Raw genomic sequence first — 23,165 nt, 5'->3', positions numbered from 1 at the left:
ACATAAGCCAACTACATGCCCTTGGTACCCAAGATTTAATTCATAATGTGTTAACACGACACACAGACGAGTTGTCAGGATGATTTTCCTTTCCTACTGATTTTGACTGCCCGGAAATATGCAGAAATATTTAGTCTGTGTTCTACAAGTCTGTGTTCTACAATTCTAAATTATTTTCCTCATGAATTTTATGCATTTAGGATTTAAATTGATTTTCACTTATGTTGCTGATCAAAGTGGAGTATTTTTGTCTGAATTATTTAAAACCAATGAATATATGATTAGTAAACATCAAATCTTTAGGCTCTGTTCTAATCAGTTTATTTCTACTAGGTAATGCATATTTATTCATTTCTCTACAAGAGAGGTCAGGTTTAATCTGTATAATCTCATATTATGTTGTCACATGCTCCTAGAATTTGAATATACTATCAAACGAAATGTGTCGTCATTGGTTCTACTCACAACCATATCTTCCGTGATGTTAAGCTGATAATACATACATTTCTTTCCATCCCCTTGAGCAATTGACAAGTGATGCCTCCCACTTTAGACATTCGATTTCCCACCAGTTTTAAGTGTGCTTATTTAAAGCCTGTCATGGAAAAAAATAGCATGAAGCTTTGCCCGATGAGAATCGGTGACTGCAAAGGTTAATTAAATGCACTAAAGGGTTAATCACTCGTAATACAGTATGATTAAAATCACCGTAATTAGGTTTCGAATGAGGCTGATAAAAAAGAAGAAAAAAAGGCAGCCGTCCTTTAAGATTATAAGTGATGCCGCGTACTATCCTTGGGTGAGTCATGTTCTCAGGATCCAAAGTGATATGACAATAGATGACCAGCTTTCCTGTTTGTTGAATCTATTATAATTTGATCTCTGCTTGATTTTCATCTTTGTGCTCTATATCTATTTTCAAAGTCTAAAGTAGAACACTTAAAAACAGCGTGTCTTCTACAAAGCATGGTTATTGCTGTAATCTTTGGAGGTAAAAAAAGAATATTTGAGCACTAGAATTTCAAGAGATTATTTTAAATGTGCTTCATTTGGTCTGTCAACGCCAGCGATGCAGCCTCTCTTGAGCCTAAACCTATTACCGTAAGTCCAAAAGTAAAGAACACATGCAGGTTGTTGTTTTTCTTTTCTTTTTTGGTCATCAGACTGACAGATGGTCCTTTAGTGTCGTTACAGTGATCTCTCATTGGCCCACACCCTCCCACATAGCTAATGCAGCTGAAAATAAAGCAAAGACAAAAAGCCCACACGTGGAATAACGATGTGGAGGGCAAGCAGAAGGAGATAATTATGGTTGAAGGTCACCAAAATGTTTTCAGGGACTTTACAGATGTAGCTGATAAAGAGTAAAGCTTGTAAAAATACTACAGAGACCACAGAATTGTGTCGCCATATGGCTTCATTATACAGCCAGTTGTCTTTGCAAATGTAACCCTCCTCCCGCCCCTCCTCTCTCTTCTCAGTTTTTACGCATCTCATAATTTTCTTTTGACCTCTACCCCATGATATTAGAGGTCAATCTGCTTCCAGGGATGAGGAGGTCTTGTGAGAGTATGTGCTTTAGCGAAGGCGGATCAAATGAGTACCACCCTAATGAGTTATCTCAGACATCATCATTAGTATGCAGGGGAATAAAAAAAGGCTAATACGTTCTTTTGTTTGGCCCGTGTTTCTGGGCCCTCGGAGCACATTTGGTCAGTGCTTAACCAAACTAACCTTCTATGAATATCACGACATAAGAGAACCTATTGTTAGTGGCTTTGTAGTATCACATACTCATACATTGCAGTTTGATTAAATACACCCTAGAATATTGTAAGTGTTGCAGTTATGCCTCTTTTATAATGCAATTTATCATATTATCTTTACTAAAAAAACAAATCTATGAGAAGCATTGGATAATGAGGGCTGCAGTGAACAAAATCTTTGCATTCCGTCATTTATTTGCGTGGGTGCAGGTATGGGTCTTTCGCACCAGCCACCCATGGTCTGATGACAAAGGCCTTGTGCTGACTCATAGTGGGTGCATAGCCAAGGCTTGAAGACATGATTTTAAAGGCTAACTTGATTTGTTAATCTAATCTGATGCAAAACCTTGCGACTGATTGTGGCTTTATTTTATTTTATTATCATTGTTTTTTTGTTTTGTTTTTCTCATTTCTGTTGAGTCATTGCATCTATGCATTACTGGGCCTTCCTGACTTAAGCAGTATCCGATCAGATTCTTCCTGATTCAGATATTGGCAGATGTGTTGCAACCTTCTTGGGAACAGCAAAATGTCATATTCTGTACATATCAGAGGACCCACTGGCAAGGGTTCCAAAGAAAGAGTTGGCCTAAATTGATCCAAATGACTTTTTGAGGGGAAATGAAGAGTGCTGCACTAGTGTGGTGGGAGACAAAAAAGACAAATTGGGAGTGATAATTGGATAAGATTGCATGCTCTGATAAGTACAGGAAAAATGCACAAGCTTGTGACACTTGTAGCATTCTTCAAGGAAACCTGACAAGATAATGACTTGATTGCCAGCCGTGCCTTGAAGAATGCGTTTAAAAAAAAAAAAACTCTTATACACTCTCTTTGGAGATTTTTTATTCAGTGTTCAGTGTAGCCTCATACTGATAAGGGTACAGCTTAGGCTGCTCAGAGCTCGATGACATTGTAACTACAATCTCCCTATATCTGTCTGTCTCTCTATATTTCAGGAGACGGCACTGAAACCACCACACTATGGCACACTCTGTGGCACAGGTACAACTCGCTCCCACAGGATTAAAATCAATCTCTAGCTCCCACTACCTAAAGCGAGAAAAAGTAAGAAAAGAGAGAGAGAGAGGGCAATGGGAGGAAAGAAGGAAGGCGAGAGCTGAAGAGGTGAAACAAGTACTTTACTGTCTTGAAAGCCTCAAACCCCACCTCTTCATACGATCGAGAGAAAAGATGAACTTGCAGAGGGGAGGGGGGAGGGGATTTTAAAAAAAGAGAGACGCTTCATGATGCCTTCTTGAAACTTGACAAAGGTCCTCCTGTGAATCTGTTGGAAGATAGAAATGCTTGTTGAGTCCTATGCTATTACTTACCTGTGTCATTGAGGACCATACTGTATGCCCTGAACCTTCCTCAAATAATGTCCCTCTCTAGCACCCACTCTGTAAAATAGGTGTCAATAGTCAGTAGATCTGTAAACTATGTTTATATGTATGTATGTATATCTATCACAGTTGATGGTGTTTATATTTATTGATTCCAATTTGTTGCCTTGTTTTCAAAACAGCCTGGTGGCCATTTTATTTTCTTACCTTCAGATTTTTGTATCATTTCACATTACTCTATGTGGGTTTGCTCATGGAGCTTATGACTTATAGTGCATTCATGCTGCAAGGTCAAAAAACCTGTAGGCTTACATTAGTTATGGGCCCACATTAGAGTGTACCTTTTCTGTCAACTTTTGCCTCTTTCTGTCCCACTTTTGATGCCACTGATAGCATTGTTAGTGACTACCGTGGCTAAGTTTACAGATATGCACATGGCCCCACAATACTACTACCACATCTGTCGTGCTTTACAACTGTGCTACCAAGTGCCATGCTGTTATTACAGTAGGGAGGAATAGTAGTACAAGTTTAATACTTTACGCTAAGCCACAATCACAAGGGACTAACTACTGGGGGTTAAATTCAAAAGCTGTGTATGTAGGGCAGATTTGAAGAGCACTTAGCTTAACCTTTTGTCTGTCGCTTTCAATTCGGTTGTGGGATTTAACCTGTGAGGTCCATGTTAAAATGACTCCAGATGGCATACAAAAGAATAATAATAATCCTTAGGCAGTCTTTAAAATAAGTTGTGGCTTAAGCAAAATGACTTGACTTTGTGCACCTATTTACACTGACAAACTATATTTTCTGATGAGAAGAACATCAAACACTAAAATGAAAAGGTAATCCAGGCCTCATTTTAAAAACGACACTTACTGCTTCTTGAGGATTTGGTTCAGAGCATCATTTTGCTTCTACTGTTTCTACACCTATAGAATCATTATGGTAGAGTGTGTCCTAAATAGAATAATTTCTACAGTATACACCAGTAAATGGCTTGATGGGTTAGCAGCATTGTTGTTCAATAGTCCTGTTTATTGGTAAGCTAAAGACTGCTTTGATAGGTAAGGCATAAAAGACACCTACAGTACATACATTTAACCATAGAATTAGAGTCATTAAAATGGACATAGCCTGTGTATTCAATTGGAAATGTACAGATGGACTTGGCCAGACAGTTTTTTCCCTCTTGTGAGGGACTATATAGTTAAATGAAATTACTGCACGGGCCAGAAGCTTTTTTAATTTTGTTCCAGTCTTAATATGTCATGGTTTTACAGACTATGTCTATTTTAAAGCTTTTAATTGTATGTCTGTTGCCTCTTTATGAGGCAGGTTGTTATTATTGAAGGAGGTATATACATGTGATTATGGTATCAAATGTATTCACTACTGCGTAAGAGCCACAGTATGAAATATACATAGCATCCTAGCACTGTGTAATGATTAGATTTGCCTGATTTTTGGAGAAAAGAAAAAAAAAATACTCATACATGGGGAGAGCTTTTGTCCTTGTAAGGGAGACAGACAACCTCACTTTTATTCAATGTGAAGTACAATATGCACCTTACATGATCTTTGTAATTGACTTTGATTTGCCAGTGTGGAGAAAACTGTAAATGTTTTGTTTATGTATGTGTACGCTTCTGAAATTTATTAAAGTCTTTTGCATTGTATTGCACATGTTGACGACTCTTCTTATTCATTGCTGTGAGCATTCAATATTAGTCTGCATCCCTCAGTGAGTTCAGTTTTCTGCACACTGTACGGCATCTGCTTAAAAAGAACTGTAGTTATGTACTGTAACTCCAGATTCTATAAGTATATGCAGCGAAATAAAACCGTGAGACTAAAGTGAGGCAAAACACGTTGTCTTTTCCTCATATACAGTTAGTCAGTAACATATACTGTAGTATATATCAAACAGGCTGTGGCCTGTTGAAGTATGTACGGCTGTGTTGGTTTGGACATTGTAAATTGGCTCCTTTCAGCAATAGAAAAACTGCCCATACTTTCCTTTCTTCTACATTTTGCAACAATATAGCACTTAACTAGAAGAATGAGATGAAGAAATGGTTTAGATATACATCGCTCATTAGGAACAGATTACAGATAAAAAGTTATGGAAATTTGGTGGAAGTACATCCTTTGAAGTGCACAGACAATACAGCAGAAGAAAAGCTTTTTTTGGAACATTATTTTCTCCTTCATGAGAGCTGATGATGATCATTTGATAATGATAACCCTGCTTGTGACGTACAGTAGTACACAAACACAGGGTTTTACACATCTTAGAGGAAGATTGATGCCAGAGGGTGCAATAATCGCCACTCTAACATTGTGTTCACTCAGTATTTATGCGGATTTGATCCAAAAATACAGACTTGAAAGGCATACAACAAAGCCGGAGTAGAGACAACAGAACATGTTTAATTGCTTATCAAAGTTACTTCACATTTTAAAAATGAGAAAGAGCTAATCAGTTCCCTCGGGGAAAGTGTCCTTGGTGATTTGAGAAAATGGTACACACTCAAGTAGAGCATTCTCATATGGTGAGTGCATAAATGTCAGCCTTCTATTAAAAGATAAATGTAAACCTGCTAAATGCCTCATTCTTACTTAAAAAAAACAGATCTTGGGTAGATCATAAGGTAGTTGTATCTCTTTGAGTTAGATCAATTATAATTAGATTTTTTTGTGTTATGCATAATTAGGTAATATAATGTTTTCAAATGAGCCATAAATAAATTAATTTAAAAAAACTCCAACAAAGCCACAGCATTAATGAGTCTTAACGTTTGTGCATGCAGATAGAGTAGGCGATGAATGGATTTCTTTTTCTTCTGCTTTGCAGTGCAAAGTCAAAGGTGATAAAGAAAGGAAGGCAAGAAAGGATTTAGGGGAAGTTGCCGGTCTGACTTATAACAGAAAATGTCTTTGGACCATTTTGTTGTTGCTCCTTTGTTCTCACAGATTTGTGCAGTTGTTAACGGGTCCCAGCATGCGCTTGCGATTTTGGTCAGCTCACATTAAGTGCATTCCCGGCGCGTTTTACCATCTATAAAGTGACTTTTAAAAGGTTGTCCGGTGGTTGTATTACAGTACGTCACTGACGAAAGTGATTCCTGAGTTTCTTTGCTGACAAATTGATTCATTATTTTTGAGGACACAGTATTCAGTTTCATCTAACAGACCAGGAAGCTAGTTTTATGTAGTAAGTTTGATTACATTTAATGATATGTCTGCAGATGGAGAAACATAAACAGACCCGCACAGAGGAGCTTACACAGACACACGCAGCAATTAATTTCACTGTGGTGGTGAGGTTATCCATATGGTCTTCATTAGTTGTATTCTTTCCTTATTTTATAACTTTATTTTACCATTCACAGTATGGCTATCAGGCTTTTTCAGTAAAGCTTGTCATACACAGTTGTTTCCTGTAAAATGAACCTTTTGATGCACTGCAGTTATCGGGCATACATGTCTATCAGTTATGAATAATACGTTCTAAGATGAATCAAAAAACACATTTAAAGTTTTTCAGTGTGAAAAAATTACAATGGTAAAAGCCCATTGACTTTCCACAACCATGAAAATACAATCATTGCAATCAGTACCTCTGTTATCAATTCTTCCCCTCTGACAAATGTTACATAAAACCAGAACCTATTCATTATTTGTGTGGATACCACTGCAAAGAAGCTATTGAAATGGCAAAACCCATTTTTTTCTTCACATTACATTGATTTTTCAAGTCACTCACATTCTCCGCTGAGATCACAGTCATCCGCTGCGACGGTGTAGAATGACAATTCAAGATTAGAGATTGTTTAAAATAAAAGATCCCTGCAGTCGCTGTCTCAGCTAACTTTTTAAAAAACAATGTGCAGGGAGTAATCTGAGCATCACTAAGGATATTTTATGTCCTTTCTCTAAACTTGTAGGAAATCAGTGATTAAAAGTCCGCACGGATGGTTTCTTCCTCTTTACACGTTATGAATTTAATGATTTTGGCACCCACTTGTTCCTTAATGGAATCCTAACACATCAGTGTGTTTTTAAGTGGTGATATCTGATACAAAAAGGGGCCTTAAAGCAACATTGTGAAACTTTTGATATTATTGCAATTTAGCACCCTTACAGTTTCAGAGTGTAATTCATTTATACACTGCTGTAGTAATTTTGCATTTGTTATGATTACAATACTTGTGATCAAAAACCAGAAAGTAAACAACTTTTCTAACAGCCAAACACCCAGTAAGTGCAAGAAAACATGACATAGCCAACCAGCTAATATTGCTAACTAGTCCAACAGCAAGATGGCTAGGTCGCCATTTGTCGTAATCCTTTTACTTTGTGAAGATCTTGCCAACGATTAAAAGTCAATCCGAGTTGTCCAACCGGAGCTTCGTCACTCTCTGCTTTTCTCTTCTTAGCTTTCTCCGTATTCCTCTTCCGTTTCTAGCCTCTGGCATGAGGAATAGGCAGCCGCCCTCATCCCTGAAAACCTTCTACCAGCGGTCCAAACGTCCCGTACTAGTGGTGTATCCATGAACATTACTCCATGCTCCATCTCCTGGTTGCATAGCTAACTGAGCCAATTACTTGACGTAGCAGCTATACAGTTAGTTGCAGTTAACATCTAGCATGACTTTAGCAACAAGTAAAGCTCTCTTTACATCATAAAGCTCCGAAAAGAAATGAGCATCCAGGCAGTCCAGCTGGATGACATAAGATGGGAAACCAGAAAACATTTGCTCCAAAAAATATCTCCACTTTCACTAAAATCAGTAGCAGTTAAGCAGTTGCAGCACTTCCCCAGTGAGCTCGAACCCGTCCTGAACCCGAATGACAGAAGCCCCATTCTCCCTATTAAAAGTCAGAATAGCATCAAAACGATTTTGAAGCTGTTATTTCATGGTAACAAACATAATTAAACCCGGCTCACTCTGCCGTTGATTTGATTTTGCCCTGTAGTTTGGTCTGGAAACCTGCATGTTTAATTCTCCTGCTTCAGTTCACAATTTCGCGGTAACCAATCACAAACTTGCATCACAAAGCTTATCTACCTGGCGTGCTTTTGGTGGGTTTAACACAATGACAATAGAGAAGCAACCAAACAGTTCTTGTTTACATTCAACATAGCAGCCACCAAACGCCACCAAAGCCCAGAAACGCGTTGATGCCACTGTCGCTTCTACGTTACTCAGATCAGTGGTCTGATTGGTGGAAGGACTATCCAATTGTGTACAGAGTCATTTGAACTATGCCCGTTGGTCACGCCTCTTGTGCAGAGAAAATACAGAGCAGACTCCCCAGACCAACGCTCAATCTCATATGTATTGAGCTTGACCTGGTCTGGTGATAGCCAGACTAACATATCGTTGCTTTAAACATGAAACTTGTACTGTAACTTGTACTGTGGCTTGGCGTTTTGTGCTTAACCATGCCTCTTCTTTAAATGTTGAAATATACTGTATATATGATGAATGATTTTAAATTGCTCATTTAATTTTAAAACTTAAAGGGATGTCTATGGGGAGGTGTGGGTCAATTAGCAGAGCGGCTGGCATGTTCATGGTATTATGTAAAGTTGTCCTGGAGCCATACTGACTGTCTAAGCAGAGGCTATTTATGCGTGTGCTGTGCAGTGGTGCAGGAAACAAGAAGATGCTGTCTTAATGTTGCACTCCACTCAAGGCAACACTCCTCACAATTGCTGCCAAATCTCTGCCAAACTGAATAATTCAATCATCCCCCATAGCTGCGGTGATCTAGCTACCTTTGTGTGTGCAACAATCAAATCAGTGTGGAAGCCCGCTGAGTGGTTCTTTCTGAGACACTGAGTAGCTCCACAGCCCGGAGATTGTTTTCATTGAAAACAATTCTGTTGATTAAACGAGGTGTGACTGTGGAGCGGGGATCAGAGGAACATCGATTGCTTGTACAATTGTTTGTTCCTTGTTAAAAGTGTGATCTAAAACAGTAGTTGCTGATAGTGTGCAAGGAGCATATGGTTGGCTGGTGTGCCTGCAAGACAGCTAGTGTGCCTCTGTCTTCCCTAAAATATCCCAGGTAGAGAAATCCACCCTAATCGTTTGTGTGGGATTAATAATGCCCTTGCATGCTTAATGTTAGGAGATGTAGTTGCTTTGGCACGGATTTGTCAGTGCTTGATTATTTTCTTGAATATATGTTCCAGTTGGTACAGTAGGGATAAGTGAGCTTTACAAGCATTTTTTGGAGACACCCGCTCCCCCTGTTTCCCTCACTCCACCCCTCTTTGAAGTAATCATGAGGTTTTAACCGTAGTTTTGCCTAGGCAGATTTAACACTAATCCCATATGAACACAAAGCCAAATACAGTAAAGAGAATGCAAAATGTACCATTTTAGCTACCAGGTGCGTCGGCATTCTGTGGACATCTGCAACTGAGCTACAGCCACAGAAGTAATTTGCATTGAAATCTGGCCTTCATTGTATCCTCTTTGAAGCATACAGTTGAAAACCTGTCCAGCAATCTCTCATGCTGTTGGGGCTAATAAATGCAGTTTTCAAACCTAGCCACGTCCCACTGTGGGGCATTGTTTAACACTATTTGATGCTGCCAATATTGTGTAAAGCAGAGGCTCTTTTATGAAGTGTAACTGAGCTCAACAACTAATTGAGTTCCAACAGTCATAAATGAATACAATTGAACACTGTGGTGCTATTCTTGATGTGTTGTGTCACAAACCGTTAACCATAAATCAAAAAAAAAAAAACTTTGAAAAGATTGAGCTCTACAAACTACAAACAGACAGTGCATGTTTGATTGTAGTTTGTAGAAGGTAGCCAGACTGAAAGCCAACAATTTAAGACATTGTCCAAGTAGGGCCATGTCTTTGCCCTCCTTAATCCTGGTAATCCTCATACAGAATTCTGCTTTTGTAGAGATTGGGAGATGATAAGATGCTCGTCCGCCTCCTTAGAATAGCTGATAATCTGTTTTAAACAGAGGATTCAGGGGGTATTTGGCCTGCCTTAACATGTGCCAAAGCAGATGGCGCTGACGGGGGATGGCGCAACCTTAGCCTTCAACCCTCTCCCTATCTGCATGGTCCACCTCGAGAAAACAAAATTAAAAAAAAAGAACAGTGGGATGATAATCAATGTTGTTTATTTTGCTGCTTGACTCTTTAAGTACTTTCAGCCAGATTATAGGCTTTTGGAGGGGATAATCAGGAGAGCGCAGACAATTGCCTTTTTCTATCCTGGCAGTATCCCCCCCCGAATGCGTAAAGAAGGCGATTTAAAGTCAATGCCGGCTCTTAATTCCTGATTAGTCCCATTGCGAACCCTGTTAAAATTAACTGGACACTGCACTAATCACTGCATTTCAAACACCCCCTGTTTTGGTGCAGTGGACATGCCATATCCAGCCATGAGAAGACATCCCATGAGTGATATCTCCATAAGTACTCACATTTGAAGCTGCCTGTTCCTCAATGTGATGATATTCACACTATGAACCCTGAAATCTTCAGGACTAGACTTCAGGACTAAACAGTGAGTGTTCTGACCTCTTCTGACTACAGACAGAGGCAAGCCCCTTCTCCTCTATGTTGTACAGTAAAAAAGAAAGACAGAATAAAAGAACAGTTGCTCTTATTTTAGTTGCACAAAGTAGAATTGGCCATATTGTAAATAACAACAGATGTCAAGACAAGTTTGATTTAAGTTCCGTGTGCATATGATTTTACTGTAACAACTATAAAATGCAGTATCATGTCTTTCTAGTAACTGTGGCAATGCAATACCTCTGCTCACATGTCGTGTGTAAACATGACTGCACATACTGTAAGCTATTAAGTCCTTTACATTGGTTTTCTAAGCCCACATCTCTAACCTTATGCCTCTGACAATCTTCTCAGCTTGGACTGGACACCTTCAACAAAAGCATGTGTCTAATGAGATCAGCCCATTAACTAATTAGAGCTTCCCATGACATAAGTAGGATGACTGTGGAAAGATTTGCACGGACGGAAGGACTGTTTAACCAAAGCATTTGATTCTTTTTCTTTGCCCTTTGTCTGTGCAGTTGTGTTTTATAACAGGATATTGTACATGGCTGTCATGCTCAATCTGGGGCAGAAACACAAAAGACAAGCAGAGGCCTCAAATGCATCTCACTCAAACATGTACACAGTGCAAGTTAATCCACACATACACAAAAAGCATGTCTTTTTTTCTTTGTGTTCTTTTGCTTACTCCAATGACAAGCTAAAGGGTTCTAAGAGAATGCTTGAGAAACAGTCAAATGTGAATATCTGATTACATTGAAAGCCGTTTGTATGAGACCCACGAACGTTACACGGTATAATTGGAACTACATCCACAGCTTGATATCTTTGTGTCATAGTTGCTGTGATTAATGCAGTAATTACATTTTACATCAGTGCTGTGCTATGTAAGTGCCTCCTCATAATATAAATCCACTGCATGTCATGCACTTGAAATTTGTGTGAAAACTGGTTCCATATCAGCTTGGAGATATGCATGGAGCCATTAGCAGGGAATACAATAATAGATGGTGGACCACAAAAAACTAATACCCATTGTGCAGCTCATTCTAATGGCTTGGATCTCTACCGTACCAATGTTAGGACACCGTTGGCTGTTTGAGTTGAACCCACAGCATTAACTTGTACAGCAAACAAAAGCAAACATCTCTAAGCCTTTAACAAAGTTTAGGCCTAATCGCCTTCCTCCATCAGAATCCGCTCTGCTTTATTTAATACCTTTAAGTGAATAGCATGTTGCTTTTAATATACAGTAGGTAGTAATGTAGAATAAAGGTATAGTGCCTGGGATCATATTCCACAGTAAAGTGGAAAGCTAGAGAGTTAAATATGAAAGCATCAGAATCAGGGATAGCAACTCCAGCAGGGTACCCCAAACTTCCCTTTCCCGAGCAACATTAACCAGCTCCGACTGGGGCATCCCGAGGCGTTCCTAGGCCAGGTTGGAGATATAATCCCTCCACCTAGTCCTGGATCTTCCTCGAGGCCTCCTCCAGCTGGATGTGCCTTGAACACCTTCCTAGGAACGCGCCAAGGAGGTATCCTTACAAGATGCCTGAACAATGCAAAGGAGCAGCAGCTCTACTCCGAGCTCCTCACGGATGACTCTGCTTCTCACCCTATCTCTAAGGGAGACGCCAGCCACGTTCCTAAGGAAACCCATTTCGGCCGCTTGTACCCTGGATCTAATTCTTTCGGTCATGAGCCAGCCTTCATGACCATAGATGAGGGCAGGAACGAACACTGACCAGTAGATCGAGAGCTTTGCCTTCTGGTACAGCTCTGTTTTTAATTAAACGGTGCGATAAATGGAATGTAATACCGCACCCGCTGATCCGATTCTCCGACCAATCTCCCGCTCCGTTGTCCCCTCACTCGCGAACAAGACCCTGAGTATTTAAACTCCTTCACTCAGGGTAAGGACTCATTCTCTACCTGAAGCCAGCACTCCATTGTTTTCCTTCTGAGAACCATGGCCTCAGATTTAGAGGAGCGGAACCTCATCCCAACCGCTTCACACTCGGCTGCAAACCGATCCAGTGAATGCTGAAGGTCTCAGGCCGATGATGCCATCAAGACCACATCATCCGTAAAAAGCAGCGATGAGATCCCCTGCCCACCGAACTGCAACCCCTCCCCACCCTAACTACGCCTTGATATCCTGTCCATAAATATTACAAACAGGATTGGTTACAAAGCGCGGCCCTGGTGGAGGCCAACCCTCACCTGAAACGAGTCCAACTTACTGCTGAAAACCCTACATAGAACCGTCATACAGAGATTGGATGGCCCTGAGAAGGGACCCCCTCACCCCATACTCCCGCAACACATCCTACATGTTCTCCAAGGGGACCCGGTCATACGCCTTCTCCAAATCCACAAAACACATCTAGCCCGGTAGGGCATACTCCCGGGCTCCTTCCAAAATCCTTGCGAGAGTGAAGATCAGATCCGTTGTTCCACAACCAGGACGGAATCCGCATTGTTCCTCTTCAACCCGAGGTTCGACTATCGGCCAAGCCATCCTTTCTTATAAGTATAAGCCTACAAGTATACTCACAAGCGCCGCTGCGGTGCTCAGCACTAAATAATGGCTATTAAATAATGTGTGTGATATTCACTGATGATCATAAAGAATTTATGTGCATGCAGTCTTCAAAAAGAGCAGAAACCCTTTGCCAAGATCAGTCAGACAGATTATTACATGTCATTTTGACAGTTTTGTTTTGTTGCAGAGGTCTTTGTTGCTTGACTGGTCCGACAGTCATTATGAAGTAAAATGGCTTCACGTCATGCTCAACATGAATTTTGAGGGACGTTAGTGCTTCTCACACACCCTTTGAGACACAACTTTTTTCACACTCCTTTGCAGTCATGTCTCGGTTATTTTTTGTTTAAATAACTGACTTAGTTTACAGTTTATGCTTTTGCATAAACTAGTTGTTTTTTTTACTAGTGATACCAATGAAAGAAGAATCTGACCACTTTCACGATCATTTTGCTTTAAGGTCTTCCTCTCCAATAAATTTGCAGCCAATCTAATGTGATTATAGTAGTTAAATAGTTGGATTTGAACACCTCGATCTAATTTGCCTGCAATCCCCTTGTTTTCTATTTTAAGAGCCCATGTACACAGATCATACTCTGGAATTTCGACAATGTTCTCTCCAAATCAATGTTTCTCAGCCTGTTTTGCTGTGATTAAGGTTACATTCTCTCTTTTCAGCAATAGAGAGAAACCCAGACATCCAGGAAAATTGCACATGTATTACAGACAAATTTACTGTGTTACCAATTCTCCACGCATATGGTCAAGCGCTGCTTACGATGGAGCACACGTGTTCAAGCCCAGAGGTAATGGACAACACTTCAGTGAATTGTGCCAACCTTATTGTATTGTGTGGATGATTGTGTTATGCTCCCTCAGATAATGACTGTGCCCTACTTTGACTTTGAGGCAGTGACCTGAAATAAGGCACACAAGTGAAATCCGAGCCTGGATGAACCTGGAAGTGATTAAGGTCACCCAGGCACACCACATTGGTTTGACCCCCCCAATGACTCACAACGACCTACGTCTGCAAATCTTTTGGTAGTTTTTTGTGAGATTCCTCCTCCATGCAAACATTATTCATTGATAACTTGTTTGGAAGGAGTGTCAGGATGATTAAATGCACCTACAAGAACAAACCCTGTTTTTTTAGTACCCTATTGTCCTGTGAGGTGTAAGAAAACATGTTGTTCCTTCCTTACATGACATAAGGTCTTTAGATTTCTAGTAACAAACAAAGTTGAACTCCACAAGCAACCAACTGTATTTCATCCTACACATAATTTTCTGGATAAAAGAAGCTTGCAGATATGAGCCACAAGACATATGTGTTTACGCTTCAGTGGGCCTCATTTGTTTTCAACTGGACAACTATGTGATATACAGCGTAATCGATGAATGCTCCTCAGCACGCTGCTACTGATGTGTCCAATATTGCTATGTACTTACAGTGGGTGCTGACTGCACAGAGGAAGAGTCACTGAGATCAAAAATAGTTCAATGGCAACTATCATTGGAAGTGCCCAGTAATGCAGTGCAGTGTGAGTCAATGTAATAAGATTAATGAAAAAGTATTCATAGTTTCTTTAGGAATATGCAAATACATCTAAGTACTTAAGTATGCATCACATACAGGCAAATGGCAAACAAAAACATAAAGTGAAAGAAGCTGAGCGCATTAGATAAGATGATGCAACACTGTATCCTGGATTTGCCTCAAATTAAACTCCATTCTGCTACTTGATGCATTATTTAACATGGTGACTGAAAAGTCTGAGTTTCATACTCCAGGTCTCATTGACATGATGCATATAGACCTTAATGCTTTTGGGGAAACATGGATAACATGAGATCATGTCTGCCTCTTGAGGGTGGGATGCACTGAGTGGATCTCTGGCTTGTTTTTGTGTCTTGCTATTCTGTTGGGGATCAGTACACAGCGCCTTTCCACAGCCATGACGCTCAGATAAAAATGACTCTTCCTCTGCTGTGAATGTAAATTAGAATAGGGGGATTTAATGAAATAATGAAGTGTGTCTTCTTTTTCCAAGAGAGACCGTTGGGATCCACTATTTTTAGACACAACAAAGAGATTGCCGGGGGTGTCCAGTCCCTCTGGTTAAGTTATGGAGTTTTATCCTCTTCTCAATGTTGAACCGCTTGTCTCAGGGCTTAGACACATGCTGGGAAGAAATGGAGGCCAGCGTCTCCTCCCCAGACAATGTCAATTAAGCCTCTGTGGGATTCACGGTATGGATGTGTCCATGGATTCTTTCCATCCTTGGACATGACAGGCAGTGTCAATGAGATCAAGAGAGTTGATTTTGAGTGGTGTACAGAACATAACCATTGGCCAGAGGCATGGTAACCCTGTAGATTGACCCTCCCTTCCAACAGGAAACGCTTTGTCACTCACAAATGTGGCAGATGAACACTCAGCATAATCCTGGGGTATTTGTCATCTGGTGTTCTCTTTCTAATGGGTTTACTGCTGATGATCCAGGTTGAAAAAAGGACAAAGGACGCCACACCAGGAAGTTAAGAACAGATTCTTAAGAGGGATCACAAGACAGACCCTAACCTCTCAACCTTCTAGGTTTCATAATCTAACCGTTAATCCTTTTCTTACTCTACCTTTAACCCTAACTCCCACCAAATTGCATCCCTTTTGTTTGTGATGCTCTTTCAAAGTCTTGGAGAGGTTGCTGCTGTTTGTATCACAGGACATGCTAGGTTGTCCCTCCTTTTAACACTGAGAACTGTTCAACCATTGATTTATTCGTTCGTAACTGTGTAAGAGATGCATTCCCATAATTTATTGTAACACCATTATCTCCCATATTCTCGATACAACATTTGACCTTGGAAATGTGAATTTGCAGATGCAGCGAGACTGGATCTCTGCAAAGTCGGATATTTTCTGCCATCCTTGGCAAGGAGGAGGGGGCAGTAATGCTGCCATGTTTGCCTTTTGGAGATAACACCTCAGAGGTCATTTGAATGACTTGATGTTATGTGGGCCATGTGGGCGTATAGCCTCAAACGCACTGAGAAACCAACTTCCTGGCATGTGAGATATTTCTTCTCTAGCATTTTTTTTGTTATATGACTGTGGCTGGTTGCCTACGTATGTTTGATCCCTCTAGATTATTGGACTAGTGTGCAGAGCCTCACATATGGGGTCGGGTGATAACACAAGGGCCAACCTGTATGCATCAGCTTGGCTTAGTTTGAAAGTTACAGCAATGGCTGTTCATCTTCTATAAGATGTCTCATAAAAAAAGACTTGACTATGTCAGAAATGGAAACGCATAAATGCATTCCTAACATTCAGGATTAGAATGCCTCCCAAACTAACTGTCCTTGACTACTTTATAAAGGAAAACATAAAAGGCAGTGCATGTCAAGTCACACGTTCCCCAGCAAAGTAAAAATTCCTGCCTCGTATCTGTTTGATTTTGCACTTAGGGATTTTTTTCTTCATCTTTTCTCTTCAAACATCAAGTACCAAAGTCATTTACATGTGCTAGGGGCAACTAGAGTTAAAACACGGAGATACAACTTGCTGCTGTCTAGAGGCAGTCTAGGAGGGAAATAAGGAAGTTATAAGGGATGGGTAAAATAAGGAAATATAGGAAGGGTAAAATGAAAGGGAGGGTGGCAGAGGAGGAGAATGATGGGGGGAAATGAACACAGTAGGGGGGGAGACCAGTGAAACACAGAGGGTAATTCAATTTGACTAAAACTCTCTGTCGCTTCATACAACTGGGGGATTGGCCTGACCACCGAAATGAATTAAAATTCATGAACTATTGAAGAGTGAGTTGCCAGTTGAAAGTTGATAGCATGATACAGCTTTAAAGAAGGATATTCTAATTACAAATAAATGAAGCTATTAGTTTACCTTAAATTAAAAGCAGGAGGGTTCCCACAGAGATATTTGATCCCATGTGTAACTCATTTAAGACTGATTTGGGCCCCTATTGAGCTGGCAGGCGAACTAAAATTAGTGAAGCATTGCATCTCAACTGCACAGTATTGTCTAAATCCTGCTGGCTTAGTGCCCTTTCTTTAGCTTGGAAACACAGCTGACAGTTCTGCACTTGAACACCATATCTGCAAGGTACAAATTTCTGGCATGCTAAAGTTTCCTGACTTCAATTTGTAATCTTATACAGATTCTTGAATGTCTACTCAGTGAAATCTGGCACGGGAAGAACACACGCAGCTCATTGTTCATAATGCTTCCCAAACCAGCCGAATCCAAAGAAAATCCAATGTTTGACTTTCATCCATCCACAATAAAAATAACTAATTTATCAATTGTGCTTAAAGAGGCATACAATGGGCAGAACAGAGAACATTGTGTAGCTGGGATAATCCCTTAGAAGATTTATCCTGACGTTGCCTTGAGGGGAATAGTGGGAGCAAGCAGCAGATCCCATTCCTTCCCTGTCTGTCTCTCTATCTCTCTTTCTCTGGATACATAGTCACTATCACAGCTCCTGATCAGCCCTGTTTGTGTATATTGCACTGTGTTCTTTGATATTCCAGTTAATCCATCAAGTTAAGAGATTTAGCCCAAGACTACAGTGACTCAATGATGCACTACTGATGTATATAGCCCTAAGGCATTTTTCCTGATGCACATTATGTGAACTTGTATATGTGTTTGTTTGTATGTGTTAAGTAAGGTCTCTTATGTGGGCGACTTTGACTTTTACAAGATAGGGAGAGCATTACCGTTGATGGTCTGACAGCACCACAGCTTCCCTTAAGCTACTTGGGAGCTACTGGTGGTTTGCATTCCAGACCTGACATGATCTGGGAGAGCTAGAGTTTCTTAATGTTGTTTTAAGTAAAATCTAAAATATATAGAATAAGATGTATATATATATAAGGGTATATATATATATTTTTTTTTTTAAAGGCCAGTTATTTCACGGATGCATGATACTATGTATCCTGATAAAGTTCCCTCGGCCTTTGGAATTACACTAACCCCACATCATCACATACCCTTTACCATACATAGATACGCATGGGGAACTTTCCATAAGATCATCTCTCAATGCAAATCAAACCAGCTAATAAGGCCTGAGTAAGGCCAGTTGTAGGTTGAGTCCACCAAGTGAATAAAAGACCCAAGAAGTGCAATTGCACCTTAGGACTGGCCCAAGCCCATTTTACAAATGTACAACCCGTGTTTTAACCCAAGATGAGGTGTTGCTTGGCAACAAAGCAAACAAGCCAGCATAGTCTTAGATAACATCTGTTTTCAGTTCATGAGTTCCATGAGCATTCTGTATGTGCAATTACTTGAACCAATCACATGCAAAAGCTTTTTCAATCTGGCTCCTTGAGTGCTGTCACTAGTTATTACAGTGTGTGCTATTTAGCAAAAGTGCATTTGCAGTTTGAAGAGCATCCCAAGATATTAGTGGCATCTAATTGCATTACCTGGAGAAGACTGATGGCGCCAGTTAAAACGGCAAGCCCCAGCTCAGCCTGTGTTGAAGGCAAGTGCTTCTTTACAGGTTATACGTCATGTGTCTGACTGGAATCTTTTGTCGACTAAGTGATTTTCTGACAGCTTTAAGCCTCCACTCGCCTCACCAAATACCCTTATTCCCTCAGCAATCGTACATCTTACCATTAATCCACTTTCATCCATGTGAGACTAAAACAATGACAGAATAATAATGGCAGCTAATGCGGCCAAATTTTGATTGCATGAGTCAAGATTTGTTGTCATAAACCTGTTTTGAACTAATTCATGCATTCATGCCTGTTTACCTAGCAATAGTGTAAAGTGTCCCAGCAGTGCAATCCATATTCAAGCAGACCAGCTGTGAAGCTCACTGCAGCACTTGTCCATTTAAGCCCTGAAAAAGCCAAATTTCATTTTTTCATCTTTCACCATTCGATTGCTTCTAAATGACCACTGATCACATCTTTACCGATTCATTACACTGCTAATATTTTCTGCATAACAGACTGAAATCTTCATATTGCTTTGCTTTGCCAAGGTGACAAAAATGTACAGTTTCCATAGAAATAGAAAAAGTCATCTCATGGGCGGCTCAACATCATTTCCCAAAAGCCACAGGCAAATCTTGATGACTGAGAATACAATAAGGTGAAAACTGCCAAGTGACCCTCACAGGATATGTCTCTAGCACCTTCTGTCTTCCACTTCTAGATTTAGTAGGGACTGGAGTTTTTTTTTTAACTCACAGTCCTCACGTATTCCAGTGGGACTCTCATCGTGGGAATAGCATGCCAGTTTTATTGAGCAGGGAGTGGCAGTGGAGAGAGACGAGGACCCTCAGAGACGCCTGGATGTGTTCCATATTAAACAGAGAGAGAGGCTTAAGATCTCACTGGTGAAATTACTTTAATTTTAAATATCAAAAGGCGAGTTAAAGTAGCATAATTATGGAAACTGTGACACATGTATCTATGTTGTTAATGTGTGATTGTATCCCACTTTTGCTATCTCACCCTCTTCCCTCTTCTCCTTTCACTTCTACCCCACCTACACATTCCTCTTCCACCCTCCCTCTTTCCCCCGCTGCCTCCCTTGCTCCAAGTACCCTTCTTCCTAATTCCCCACCTCTAACTCCTCCTTTTTCTGCCTCACTTCCTACAGAGAGTAAAATGTCTATGGGCATTCATAGTCACATTAATATGAGCAAAGGATGTGGGGTAATAAATTGCTTTCTTTCTCCCAATGAGCCATAAGAAGTGGTGATAAAAACAACTTTTCTGTTGTTGTGCGCTTTTGCCTCGTGGAGTGACAGAAAAAGCTGTGTTTGAAGTTCAGATTAGTCTTCGGGGAGTCCCACCTATTGGGACTGTTAACCTTTAGCCATTCAGCTATAAAGCAAGTGAGTACCATTAAAATACATAATGCATGAAGTGCCGAGATTGCATGCCATTGATCAGCACTTGAATAAATTGAGTTGAAATCCTATTAACATAACCAGTTACACATAAAGTGAGATGAATAAAGTGCAGTATAGCACCTGCAGAAATTAACCATCATCAGCCACTGTTATGTGATGGATAAAGTGGTCAGGCTAACTGAAGGCAATTTAGACATAAACAGTAATGAACTATAATTCTAGCTATTTGTGCAGTGAGTTGCTCCCTGCTTAACCTTTTGTTGTCTTTCCATTGGCATTTTAATAGAAGCTCTTTTTTTTAATCAAAACACATTTGTGTGGTTTTGAAATGTTTTCATATACAGTACATTTGTATTCCAAAAAGACCTTTTATAATCCTTAGTCTCAGAGAGATCCTGTTCTTTGATTTAATATAGGACATAAGGTTTACATTTTTCCCAATGTCAGTTAAACTGTGTCACAACAGCAAACATTTATTTCTACCAGTTGTAGGTTTCACTTTTTACTCTCAAAATTCTTTTCATTGTTGTTTATTAGGGTATTGTTTGTCCTTTTGGCTGAGTATACAAAATTGAGGAACATAAGATCTCTTCAGCACAGTGTAATGTAGCAATCACTGCAGCATCTTGACCCGTGGAGCCTGTCTGCTTCAGTGTGTGTGTGTGTGTGTGTGTGTGTGTGTGTGTGTGTGTGTGTGTGTTTGTGAGTTTCTGTGGTAACATGTCTGTGGTAACATGTGCTTTCCCCTTTAAAAGCAATTAAGGGCTAACCTGTCATATTGACAGCCTCCATCTCCCTTAAATACATGCATGCCACTGCAATTAGCTTTTGTAGGAAAAACATGCTACACCATTTTACACAATTTCTCAATGTCCCTCTCCTTCTCGTATCAGGAATAATTAGGTCAATTAATTCAGGTGGATGCCCAGTACAACATATGTGTTTTTTAGATTAGGTGGAAGGGAGGATCTGTCACCCAACCCTGTGCAGACTGGGAGATGACCCACATTAAAGCATGTTTCCTCCCCCCCATTGCTCCCCCTTCAGCCGCAGATCCCCCCTGACACCCCCCCCAAACCCTTATCCACCACCCCCCTTCCGGTGCCGTGCCAGCCTCTCCACAACAATGCCAGAGAACGGCTGCCAATAGTAGCAGCTCCTTAATGAAATAGTAATTGTGACTGTGACTTGCATGCATCAGTTGCTTTTCTGTCTTGTTCTGTTTCATTGCACAATACACAGAGAAGTCTACTGACTTCCAGCTCTGTAATTTCATTAATGCTCAGTGTCGCACCTCTGCGTATAGTTTGTTTTCATTACAGCTTTACATTAGCTGTGATTGCTCAACCAAGTCTGTGGCCTTATTGTGTTCAAGGTCTTAATATCTTAAGAAACGTTGCATAAAGTATACCGCATGTACCTAGTGTTACACCCAATGAGGGAGATACATGAAGTACATTGAATATTCCCTGAAGATGTTTGTGTGCTGGCAGTAACAGCTGTTCAGAGAGACACAAGATTGTGAAATATTTAAGATCAATATATCATTTGTTTCACTGTGAGTCTATAATGGGCCCGCAATTGTATGCTCCATTACTGGACACAAGGGCCTAGACTGCTGACCAATCCCATCTAATGAAAACAAATGTACTGGCAGGCAAAAAAAAGAAATACACTCCACCACAGTTCACGTTTCAGTGTAATTTGGTATGAGGACCGTAGCCCTGGTCTATGCAGAATGTCAGGCTTAACAACTCATGTGTGTCATTATGTGTAGGCAGGGAGAGGGAAAGCCAAAATGTGTCCTAATAGCAAGCCTCTGTTGAAACTGAAAACCAGATTGCAGTTATTCCATAGACATTTTTCTGCAGTACAGAACAGATGTATTACAATTAACATTATCTATCTATCTCTATCTATCTATCTATCTATCTATCTATCTATCTATCTATCTATCTATCTATCTATCTATCTATTTCAAAATTCAAATCTTATTTTGTTTCAGCAGTCACAAATCTGGATATCACGTTGTAATGTTTCATTGATGACGTCTTTTACAGTCCTTTCATCAAAAGCACAGATGAGATCAGGACTATTATTTCCAAAGTGCCCATGCTGATCTAACATCAGTGTAAGCTTTAGATCATGCAGAAAATGGAAGAAAACCAGGACATATTTAGTGATCCCAGATCAGCACACCTCCTCTGAGAGGAGTTTGATGAGCGCAGCTCCCAATTAGATTAGAGGCCTAACACTGATGAATATAATCCATCATCTTGTAAGTAACGGAAATGTATGACAATTTAGTTTCAGTAACTCTGTCATAAGCCCTTAGCTTTTAGTTCTCAGAGTAGCATGACTACAAACAGAATAAAGGAGTTTGACTGAAGGCTTGTGGGGCGGCAGGTTTCATAAAGCTTGGGGGATTTTGATGTGTGACGATGACAGAGATTGAAAATACATCTTGTTTTTTTGAACTAGACTCTTTTCTATTTCTTGCGTTTTATTTTGTTCACCTCTTGCCTTTCCACCGTAGGCAAAACAAAATGTGTGGCGGTTCCATTTCATCAACTAAACTCAGAGATAAAACACAGATTACAGTAAACTGGATGTTTTGTGAATCTTTCACCACTTTATTCCAGTTTGTGAAATGACAACTTCTTTGAACTTGATTTTTCCCCCCATGATGCATCTACCGTGTAGCCCACAAAGCACGCATTCTGACTGGGCACCGAGGGAATGAGCTGATCAGCCTCTCAACACAAGTCTTTTGTTTTTTGTTATTCATGTCATATTTCTGTCAGGTGTCGCAGCTCATCAAGCTGATATAATGAGGCCATGTTCCATGATTAGTGACAGAAGTCTTTTGATATTTATTTGATTATGAACTTTTTTTCTTTTGTCAAATAGTTGTTTATTGTGATTCTTTAACCAAAGATCATATTATCATTTACAGTGGGTACGGAAAGTATTCAGACCCCTTTACATTTTTCACTCTTTGTTTCATTGCAGCCATTTTCCAAAAA

At 40.1% G+C, this 23,165-nt stretch overlaps 1 protein-coding gene across 3 annotated transcripts in view; it reads left to right on the top strand.

The window, feature by feature from the left end:
* pcdh11 (protocadherin 11) overlaps positions 1 to 23,165 on the top strand; it is a 124,751-nt gene that overhangs the window by 18,151 nt on the left and 83,435 nt on the right. Inside the window, exon 4 of one of the 3 annotated variants that reach the window (XM_034883515.1) lies at positions 2,726 to 4,796. The exons of the other annotated variants lie outside the window; for them this stretch is intronic. Coding sequence (XP_034739406.1) covers positions 2,726 to 2,809 — 84 coding nt within the window. The 3' untranslated portion in view covers positions 2,810 to 4,796. Of the gene's footprint in view, positions 1 to 2,725; positions 4,797 to 23,165 lie in introns of those variants that run through there. 3 annotated transcript variants of the gene reach the window in all.

This window comes from Etheostoma cragini, chromosome 10, assembly GCF_013103735.1.
Source record: "Etheostoma cragini isolate CJK2018 chromosome 10, CSU_Ecrag_1.0, whole genome shotgun sequence".
In the NCBI taxonomy this organism is placed as follows: Eukaryota; Metazoa; Chordata; class Actinopteri; order Perciformes; family Percidae; genus Etheostoma; species Etheostoma cragini.
This window is presented reverse-complemented; position numbering and strand designations above follow the sequence as displayed.